This window comes from Microtus ochrogaster, unplaced genomic scaffold (genome assembly GCF_000317375.1).
Source record: "Microtus ochrogaster isolate Prairie Vole_2 unplaced genomic scaffold, MicOch1.0 UNK44, whole genome shotgun sequence".
Lineage (NCBI taxonomy): Eukaryota > Metazoa > Chordata > Mammalia > Rodentia > Cricetidae > Microtus > Microtus ochrogaster.
In genome coordinates this window covers 75,887-86,699 of record NW_004949142.1, presented here as the reverse complement: position 1 = coordinate 86,699, position 10,813 = coordinate 75,887, and the positions used below count along the sequence as shown (strand labels likewise).

Genomic DNA, 10,813 nt, shown 5'->3' with positions numbered 1-10,813 from the left:
AAGAAGAAGAAGAAGAAGAAGAAGAAGAAGAAGAAGAAGAAGAAGAAGAAGAAGAAGAAGAAGAAGAAGAAGAAGAAGAAAAGAAGGAGGAGAAGAAGGAGAAAGAGGAAGACTGTGCCAGGCGGTGATGGTGCAAACCTTTAATCCCAGCACTCAGGAGGCAGAGGATCACTGTGAGTTCGAGACCAGCCTGGTCTACAGAGCAAGTGTCAGTACAGGCTCCAAAGCTACACAGAGAAATCCTGTCTCGAAAAAAAAAATGTAGCTCAATATTAGAGTACTTGGCTAGAATGCATGAGGCCTAGGCCTACCATGGAAAGTTTAAAAAACAATCAAAAACTTATAGCAAGGCCTGGGGACATACACAAGGCCCTGAATTTGATCCCCAGCCACCACATAATCCTGGCATGATCCCAACAGACAGGAGGTTATGGAGTTCACAGTCATCCCCAGTGAGCTCAAGCTAACCTGGGCTACTTGAAAGCCTATCTCAATTAAAACAAGAATAACAACAAACTACCGGCAGCAAGAAGTCACGTAAATCAAATCTACATCCACACAAGTAATAAATGAGGGTTGGAGTCCTGAGAAGCCTCTTGGACAAGTCATTGGCTAACCAGTGAGTCATCACAGAATTCACCTAGACTAGGGTTTCCAGGTAAGGCCCCATTCACAGATGCTGAAAAGGCAGGGACTAGTTAGCCAGGCCAAGTGGTCTGTGCTTGTAATTGTGATCCCAGCTCTTGGGAGAGAGAGGTAGGAGGATCAGGAGGTGGAGGCCAGCCTGGGCTACATAGTAAAATCCTGTCTCAAAACATACAAAACTAAAAAAGGAACGGACATTGTCAAGAACACTGCTGTGTTCCCAGTCACTTGGCACTCCTGTTACACGACAAGGACTGATTAAAAAGAGAATGACTCTCTTCCCAAAGTCTAATATCTAAGAAGGCCAATAGGGTAGGATACCAGTGGACAGGGAGGAACAAGGTGGGCTCTCTACACCCCTTCTCCCAGCCCTACCCCTACTCAACGTCAAGGGCTTTCCTAGAGTGAGACCCTAATTTAAAAGTTGAAGAATTAGCGGTAGTGGCTTGACAGAGCAAGCTCTGAAGACAGGGATACCCTCCTGAGGAGGCAAAAGCAGAGTCAAAGCTGGGATCCTTCCTATGGCTTCAGGCCAGAAAGCCAGGCTGAGTGCAAGAAGTGGGGGGAGCAGCCTGTGAGCACTGGGTTGTTCTTTCATGGGAAGCCCAGGGCAGGTGGCCAGAACAGGAGGGAGGTATTCAGGAGCCTCCTGGGCTTCCTCAAGGGAGTGGCTGCCTAAGGTTTAGGGATTCCAAGATGTACAGGAGAGACTTAAGGGACTGAGACTGGTTACATGTGGGATTGCTACAGGGCATTCAAAGAGGAATGCCTTGGAGTCTGCGAAACATCCGTGTCTGGGGCTTGTGGGGGGAAAAGTGAAGACATGTGGGAGGTGGTTTCATCCAGGGTAACACACTGTTTTTTCTTTTAGAGACAGAGTCTGACTGTTTAGTCCTGAGCAGCCTTGAGCTCACAGAGATGCGCCTGCCTTTGCCTCCTGTGCTGGGATTAAGACCCTCAGAACACACACGCCTTATTTTCCCGTCAGGATCTCTGTCAGGTGGTATTATTAGACCTTCAGTACAGGTGAAGAAACAGGTGATGGGCTGCTCAGATCCACACAGCTCTAAGTGACAGAGCTAGGAACCAACGACACAGCTCTCTCCAACTCTGGGTCCATCTCACCTATGCTCCATTCTAGATGCATGATCTTCCTTAGCCCGCGGAAACATGCTAGAAATCGCCCAGGAATGGATGGCACTGAGGGTGTGGCTAAGTGAGGAGGGGGCAGGAGCTACTGTGCACAAGGCTGTGAGTGGCAGGCACTACAGGCAACAGAGGGGCTATGCCCCAGAAAGCTATGGCCTGTTGTCCCTGGAAGAGCCCATCTCTAGGAGTGTTGACAGTACTGTTATGATGCATGCTGGGTACTTCCGTGTTGGTCAGCAGGGAAGAAAGTCCTCAGACAAAGGGCTTGGAAATCTGTGCTAACGGCAAGAGAGACACCCGGGGCTGGAGAGATGGCTCAGAGGTTAAGAGCATTGCCTGCTCTTCCAAAGGTCCTGAGTTCAATTCCCAGCAACCACATGGTGGCTCACAAACATCTGTAATGGGGTCTGGTGCCCTCTTCTGGCCTGCGGGCATACACACAATATCAGAATATTGTATACATAATAAATAAATAAATATTTTAAAAAAAAAAGAGAGAGAGAGACACCCAAACAGGGAGAGCAGCCGGCTGTGGTGGCTAAGGGCTGAGGCACTGAGTGAAAATGGGGTGTCCACTTTGAACGTGAAGTTTCCCCAAAAGGCTCATGCATTAGAGCTGGGTCCCCACTTGGTGGCGCTGTAGAGAAGAGGTTAGATCAGGAGAGCACCAACAAGCCACTGATGGGTTCTCCCAGGATGGCTACTGAGAGGTGGAACCTGAAGTGGGCCACCAGGAATGTCCCTTTGACTCTCTTATCCCTGGCCCTTTCTCTCCCTGATCCCTGGCTGCAGGCCACTGAGGGAGAGGCTTTCCACGGCTCCCCACACTGATGTTTCAGCCTTGCCACCAGCCCAAGAGCAGTGAAGCCCGTCTTCAGTGGACGGAACCCTCTGGTGCCATGAGCAGAGTAAGTCCTTACTCCCTTCAGCTCCCTCAGATGCTTTCTCACAGTGAAGGGAAACGGAACAACACACAGGGCGGCAGGAGACCGAGCTCAGAACCGGGGGAGGGGAGGGTGAGTGGACACTGTAGCCATGAACGACCCCAACTGACGCAGTCAGGACGCTCAGGCCTGGGGCGGTGGCTCAGTGGGTAAAGGGACTTGCTTGCCTGATGGCCTGAGTTGACCCATATAGGAGAAGAAGAGAACCGGTTTCCCACAACTACACCTGAGTGCACAAATCCTCTGGCACGCATGCACACGCACAATGAATGAATGAATGAATGAATAAATAAAATGTAATAAATTAAAACAACAACAAACCCAGGATGTCCCGAAAGTGATGGCTCCATCGGGATGTTTCAGGTTGATAGTGGCTTATTTGAGGGAGACTTGTATCACTGTTAGATGAATAGTAGGTACAGTCTCAGGTCCCTGCTCTTCTTATGTGTGTTTCTGTACATGTGTATGGTATATCTCTGTGTGGTGTATGTGTGGTGTGTGTGTATGTGTGCATGTATGTGGTGTGTGTGCATGGTATTGTGAGTGTGTGCGTGTATGTGTGTGTGTGTCTATAGGTCAACTGGGACTATCTGAACCCAAGGCCTTGAACATGCCAGGCAGTTGCTCTACCGCTGAACTACATCCCCAGCTCCCCTGTCTCAAGTTCTTGGCCTGTAACTTTATGTCTACCTTCTCCTTCACACCAGCGCAGGAACAGCTGTGCCCGCTCCACCGAGTGGGAATACTGACACCAGCACAGGAACAGCCGTGCCCGCTCCACTGAGTGGGAATACTGAGACAGAGCCGCCGCAGGCCTTGCCTAAGGTCCCACTGCCCAGTCAGCTCTGCTGGACTCTAGGCCTTATCCTCTGGGGCACCACATGGCTCACGAAATTCTGCTTGACTTGATCCAACTTCCTCTTGGCCCCTTTCCCACTCCATCCTGAAGCTTCCTCCAGCCTCAGGCCTTCCTCAGGGCCAGCATGCTGCATGCACCAACACACACCCTGCCCAGGCATCCCCCCGTGTACTTTTTAACAGGATCACAATTGTAATTTCAATAGCTAGGCCACTTTTTGTCAGATATCCAAACCTATATCTATCTGGTCATTGTTATGTTCCCCAATGTTAGAAATATCTGGTATGCCAGGGACCCGTTGGGAGCTCCTTGGAAATTTGAGTCATTGTACTCCAGTGTATGGAAGGAAAAAAAAAGCTACCAGCGTAGGTTTGCTTTCTGCCTTCAGTCTTGAGTACTCAACCCCTGCTTCCACTGGACTCTACCTCGGGCCTTCCCTGCAGGACAGAAAATGGGAACGAAGCTATGGGCAACCCTGGCAAAGGGAGGCCTAGTGACCTTGGCCACCCTAGGGCACTCACTATTCTTTGGCGATCTCCAGGTCCTTTCTGTGACTCTGCAAGGCAGCCACCATCTGCCCCAGTTCAATCTGGGCGTTGCCTATGCAGCTGTACAAGTTCCCAACCAGTTCATCCTTGTTCGGCACCTCATCTTTGTTCCATTCCAGAACCTTCTTAAGCACTTTCTCAGCCTTTTGAAGGCTCCCTTCGGCACTGCCACTGGTCAACACTGGGAAGAGAAGGAGGTGACGAGGAGGTGAGAGCAGCCTCCTCGCTGCTGATGGGCTGACCCCTCTCCTCCCAGATAGTTTCCATCTGTGGGTCAGCAGAAGCCAGAGCGCAGGCTATCGCGTCACTTCCTCCCCTTGCCCTGGGAATGCTACCCACACATGTCAATGTCCTCCAGGCTCTTGAGGATATAGTGGGCTGTCTGCGAGCGACTGCGTTTCCGGTCCCTTAGCCACTTCTCTTGCATGAGCTTCCGGTCTCGCTCCCTGGCGTAGATGGGCTTTTGCTGCCTCCAGAAGTTGCTACGGGTATCCAGGTAGTTGATGCCGGTCATGATGAGATCCTCCACGGTCAGGCCACCCTTGATGGTGCCTTTGATGAGGTCTGCAGGGAAAGGGGTTTGAGGGGGCGTCACTGAGATCACACATGTAAGGGCATCACCTATTCCAGGATTGGAGTCCCTGCTCTAGGGCCTGGGAGGACCTCTGCCTGTTATTGTAATAACTGCGAGGGAAGAGGGAGTATGTGGGTGGGGTGGGAAGGGTCTAACTGAGCCAGGAGGAAGTAGGTCAGAGGCACATTCTTGGGACAAGAAGGGTCACCTGGACAACTCTGAGAAGCCTTTACTCGGGGCTCCCTCCTTTCAGGCTGTGTCCTCAGCAAAAAGGGGAGCCTGAATGTAAAACTTGGCCCACGATGCCAGTCCTTATCAGGTAGCCAGGAGCCAAGTAAGCCAGTGCTTGCTGGGAGCCGTAGGGGAATGCTTTCATCCTGTCTACAGTGTGGTCAGAGGTTAGAGCCAACAGCAGTGATGCAAGACCACTGCTCAGGTCACTCCTGCCCTCCCCAGCAGGTCCTCTGGAGAGCAGGAAGCCTTCAGGCTTGTTACCAAGGAGATGTGCCAGCAGTAAAGCAGTGTGCAACAACCCCGCTGAGAACCCTGCAGATGGCCTTAGGAAACCAGTTCTGGAGAGAGGCATTTGTTTCCAAGGTGACTCCCCTGCCCCCAGGCTTATCAGTTCACCGCGATGCCCCCACCCCAGGTTAGTGGGGAGTGTTATATTTCAGAGCTCTGTCAGCAAAGTGTACTGGGCGGGGTTCTAGTGACGAGGACACCACTTGATTGTCGCCACCTTGGACATTCAGTGAGTTCTAGTTCCTCATCTATGAAACGAGGGAGAGACCCGGTGATGTTACAGGACCAGCAGTACTAACGTGCCAGATCCCAGCACCCGTCCATCAAGTTCCTTTACCCACTGTTCGCATGTGGCAGTGGGTATTTGCATATTGAATGTCCCTCCCTCAACGGCCTGTGTAGTGAAGGCTTGGTGCCTAGCCCGCATACCACTGGGACAAGGTGGAAGAACCTTAAGGAGGTGGAGCCTATTGAAAGGAAGGTAGTTTAGGCTGTTGGGGGCCTGCCTTTGAGCAGGGGATCTGGGAATCTCTGCCCCCTCCTCTGTCAGTAAGTCCCAGTCATGGGTCACCTCTGTCCTACTAGCTGCTCTTCACTGTAATGGTCTGTCTCGCCTCAGGCCCCAAGACAGTGGGGTTACCTGAATACCTGACTGTCCTGGAACTTGCTGCATAGACCAGGCTGGCCTCACAAACTCACAGACATCCACCTGCCTCTGCCTTTGTCTCTGCTGAGATTAAAGGTCTGGGCCACCACGCCAGACCCATATCTTTCCTTCTTACAGGCTGATTATCTCAGGTGTTCTGTCACAGTGATGGAAAGTCGACAAAGGATCCCACGTACTTAGAAGCAGTGACTCTGAACTTGGACCTCTTGGGTTCAGATGTGAGCCGTCTGTGTTGCCTAATCTCGTCTTGTGTGACTTGAGTCGGGGAGAACACTATCAAACCTAGCCACGAGTGTGTGGCAGGAGCATTCCGCGGCAGGCTGTGCCGTAAGAACCCACCCGGGGTTTGCACTGCCCCAGCCCTGCTAGCCACAACGGGTCAGAGACCTTCATCCAGAAGGAGCCTTTCCAGGTACTCCTTGTCCACGTACAGCTCCCCGAGCAGCTGCCGGACGGTCTTCTCGCTCTTGAGTGAACCCTTCCGCTTGGTTTCGTGCTTGGTGTTGTGTAGCAGCTGCTTCACAGGTGGCGGCTTCTGTTGGGCTTTCTTACTCTGGAAAACGGAGCAACGTCCAGTGGCGCCTCACTAAGAAACGCAGAGTACGCAGTATGGACTGAGAGTCTAAGACCCCAGCATCCTGCTCCTCCAAGTACGGGCTGAGAACCGTGAAATGTGCTCCGTTGGGCATAGCTGGGTTCCCACGTTACCTCTGGAGCCGGGGGAGAATCTCACGGCAGCCCGTACCGGGCAGAAGGGAAAAGTTCCTAGGCAGTAGTGTTTGGATAGCACGTGAGACCTCAGAATCAGGCACCTTACCTCAGCTTGTTTGCTTAAGAAGGAGAGGTCTCCTTTGTTCTCCAGTTTAATTGAAGAAGGACCTGCAGGACAGAGGCGGGGACTCAGCCGGGCCAAAACCTCTCAGGCGCGACCTATCACATACTTTAATGTGGAAATGGCTGCCTTTGGCAAGGAGGTGTCAGAGGCTGTGGCAGAGCTGGCTCCAGCCACCCGAACACACAAATGGTGCAGGACATTTGGTGAAACGCTCTCTTAGACACTAGCAGGCCCCCACTGGCCCCAGGCCACGGCAGCCAAATTTCCAAATAAAGGGGGATGCAGGATTCAGGGAGACACAGTCACATGTCATCTCCCTCCACGCTCTGCTCTGCATTCACAGGGAGGAGCTCTCCCTCACCTCCTTCTTCTTCCCTCTGCTGTGGAGCTGATAGATAAAGGCACTGGTTGGTACTTTTATGATAGGGGCGGAGCCAGCCTCAGAAAAGCTGGACTCGGGATCCTGTTCTAGCCTAGGAATGACTTCAGACTCCAGAAAGGACAACTTCAGAGCAGCCCTCCTAGCAGGGCTAGAAAGTCACTCCACGGACAGACAGAATTTAATCTGTGGCAGCAGCAACAGCCACATCCAAGTGAGAGACTTTCCGGTGGGGCGGCAGCTGCCTGCGCTCCCCACCTCAGACCTCTTCCCCACACCTTCCTGGACTAGGGCGCAGCCCCTCGCTCACTCACTTCCCACTGAGTTGTTGATGGCTTCCTGGGCTTTCTGAATTCCAACCTTGAATTCCCGATCAGGTCTCAGTTTGTAGCCCCGATGATAGAACACCAAGGCAAATTCAAAGTCTCCCATGGTGTACAGGGTCTCAGCCTTCTGTAAAATCCCCTGGAATGAAAGACAGCCAATTCCAGATGGAGAGACAAGAGCTTAAAGGGCTTGTGTGGTAGAATGGAAGGGTCTCAGACTGGAGGTCAAGGTTGGAATACGAAAGAGGCAGGGAGCAAGTACTGAGGAGAAAAGGGCACCAGACACTAAGCGATCCAGCTGGTTCTTCAGCTACCAGGACCCGGGGTCTGCTGTAATAGTGGAAATGGAGAAAGCAAGGCTGAGTCCTCCCACCCAGCAGTCACCTTGCAGAACGTTGGGTCACTCTGCAGCGAGGCCTCGGCGTCATTCAAGGATTTCTCCAAGTCTCCCATCTTCAGGTAGCACTTGGAGCGGGCCACCAGGCAGTTCTTATCTCCGCTTTGAAGGTGAAGAGCCTGGTAAAAGAAGCGCTCTGATGGGCAAATGCCAGGAAGAGCAAGGCAGCAGCCTGACCCGAGAGAGGGCAACCCACAGCTCCAGCAGTTCCGCAGGGACCCTTTCAGGTCAGTACACCGGCCTGAGTCTCATCAGTCGCAAGCCGACCAACGCAGTCTCTGCTCAGTGAACATGAATATCTATCTAGCTGCATGTTGGCTGGTTTTGGAGAAAGCTGAATCTCAGCTACTAAGGAAGCCGCTGGTTGAGACGTAGGAGTTGGTTATGCTGAGGCTTTATGACTGCCTGCCAGTTACTTCTAGCTCATTCCAGCAAAGTGGTTTGTATATACCAAGCTCAATAGCAAATCTCAGTCGGTTGCATACCATTCTCAATATAATTATCAAAATCTAGTGCAAATAAAATAGATTTCAGGCGGGGTGGCAGTGGAGCACGCCTTTAATCCCAGTACTCAGGAGGCAGAGGCAGGAGGATCTCTGTGAGTTTGAGGCCAGCCTGGTCTACAAGAGCTAGTTCCAAGACAGGCTCTAAAGCTACAGAGAAACCTTATCTTGAAAAACCAAACCAAACAAAACAAAACAGAAAAATAGATGTCAGGATCATCTGAAACTTGGGTTATCCATCCACTAGCCTTTGTGTGCAAGGAACAGAACCCAGGACTTCACAAATACTGAGTTAAACCCCTTGCCTAAAGTCTTCTCTCCCCCCCCCCCCATTTGTTGTTCTGTTGTTGTTTGGTTGGGAGAGATGGTTTTACACTGTGGCCTTGCCTGGCCTGCATCTTGCTGTGTAGATGAACCAGGCTAGGCTCAAATGCTCTGTCATCCTCCTGGTTCTACCTTGTGGGTGCTGGGGTTATAGGCATGCGTCCCCATACCCAGCCCTTCTCTTATTTCTTCAGTCTTTTCGAGTAGCTGGGATTACAGATGCATGCCATCACCCCTGGCTTGAGCCGCCTTCTTCTTCTTCTTCTTCTTCTTCTTCTTCTTCTTCTTCTTCTTCTTCTTCTTCTTCTTCTTCTTCTTTCTTTCTTTCTTTCTTTCTTTCTTTCTTTCTTTCTTTCTTTCTTAATGTGGCAAACTGAGAATTATCACTATGGGGGGAGATGGAAACATGAGGAAGACAGAAGCCGTCTAGGAATCCCTAGTATGACAGGCACTTCCCTCACTCCCCATATCCTGCCACCTTTTTGTTTTCTGTTTTTTAATTAATTTTGTGAGTGTTTGCCTTTGTGAGCACATGCAACAGCAGGTCAGAGAGCAACAGTCTGCTCAAGACTTTAACTCAGCTCACCAGGCTTGGTCAGGTCAAAAGATCCTTTATCCCCTGAGCCATTTTCCCAGCCCAGCTGGTTTGTTTTTTGAGACAGGGCCTCCCATTGTCCAGGATGGCTTCAGACTCTTTATGTAGCTGGGGCTGCCCCTGATCGTCCTGCCTCAGCCTCCTTGGGGGCTAGACTTACAAGTGTGTGTCATCACACCCGGCTAAGTCCTGTCACCTTCTGACTGAGTCCTCGTCCTGGAGCAGCCAGGACAGAAAGGGAACATTGGCCCGAGGGAAGGTGACTACGCATGGGAAGACCTCCCGTTCTAGGAAAGGCAGGCATCAGACGGGCATCCCCTGGGCTTCAGGCCGAGTCTGCCCTCTCCGACACCTTCCTTCTTTTCTAGGAAGAGGAAGCGGCTGTGGTCTTTCCTAGAATGGGAGGGCTTCTCTCTCAAAGCTACCTGCCCTTGGGGTCATCTTCGCTTTCTGTTTAGGCTGCTCCAGAACCAGATAGCTCTGGGGGAAGAGGGGACTGGGAGGGGGCAGGGCTCCAGAACTCAGTCTGCCTATCTGGGCATCATTTCTCTTGAAGGGTGTGACTTGGGGGAGAGGCAGAAGGCTGGGGAACAGCTGAGAAGCTCAACTTTATGGAAGTCTTGGGTTTGGTTAGTGGGTTGACACTTTATTTAAGGGTTATTGTTTTTTTAATTTATTTATTTTTATTTTACGTGTATTGGTGTTTTGTCTGCACGTATGTTTGTGTGAGGATGCGAGATCCCCTGGAACCAGAGTTATAGGCAAATGTGAACTTTCCCCTGGAAGAGCGACCAGTGCTCTTAACTGCAGGGCCATCTCTCTAGTCCCCGTTTAAGGGTTTTTGTTTGTTTTTTTCTGGGTTTTTTTGAGACCAGGTTTCTCTGTGTGACAGCTCTGGCTGCCCTGAAACTCCATTTGTAGAGCAGGCTGGCCTTGCCTTGAATTCACAGAGATCCACCTGCCTCTGCCTCCCAACCGTTGGTTGTTTTTCTTTGTTTTTTTGTTTTAACTTGGTTCTTTTGAAACAGCTTTACTATTTAGCCCAGGCTTGTCTTGAATTCATTGTGTAGCCCAGGCTGACCCCAAACTCGAAACCCTCCTGTCCCAGTTTCCTGAGTACTGCGATTACAAGTGCCACTATGCTCTCCTGCTCTACCATTTGAAATAAGTAGAGCTGGGTGTGGTGGTGCACATCTTTAATCCTAGCACTCTGGAGGCACAGGCAGGTGGATTTCTGAGATTGAGGTAGCCTGATCTACAGAACAAGTTCCAGGATAGCCAGGACTACACAGAGAAACCCTGACCTGAAAAACAAACAAAAAGAAATTAGATGCAGGGTATCAACTGGTCATGTTGCTCAGCAGAAGAGCGATGATGGCCTGGCATGTGGGAGGGTGTGAGTCCCAAGACCACAGGGGCGAAAAACATGGTAAAGGAAATTGTAATTTTTATTTATTTATATACTTATTTTTGGTTTTTCAAGACAGGGTTTCTTTTTTTTTTCCTTTTTTTCTTTTTTTTTCTTTTTTGGTTTTTCGAGACAGGG

General features: G+C 50.9%; 1 protein-coding gene across 1 annotated transcript in view; it reads right to left on the bottom strand.

Moving 5' to 3' along the window:
- The window catches only part of Ttc25 (tetratricopeptide repeat domain 25), a 39,190-nt gene that overhangs the window by 25,860 nt on the left and 2,517 nt on the right, over positions 1-10,813 (bottom strand). The window contains exons 2-7 of the mRNA XM_005369015.3: positions 7,833-7,964; positions 7,437-7,587; positions 6,726-6,787; positions 6,296-6,461; positions 4,485-4,709; positions 4,119-4,326 (exon numbers count right to left, since the gene is read on the bottom strand). Of these exons, the coding sequence (XP_005369072.1) occupies positions 4,119-4,326; positions 4,485-4,709; positions 6,296-6,461; positions 6,726-6,787; positions 7,437-7,587; positions 7,833-7,964 (944 nt within the window). The remainder of the gene's footprint in view (positions 1-4,118; positions 4,327-4,484; positions 4,710-6,295; positions 6,462-6,725; positions 6,788-7,436; positions 7,588-7,832; positions 7,965-10,813) is intronic.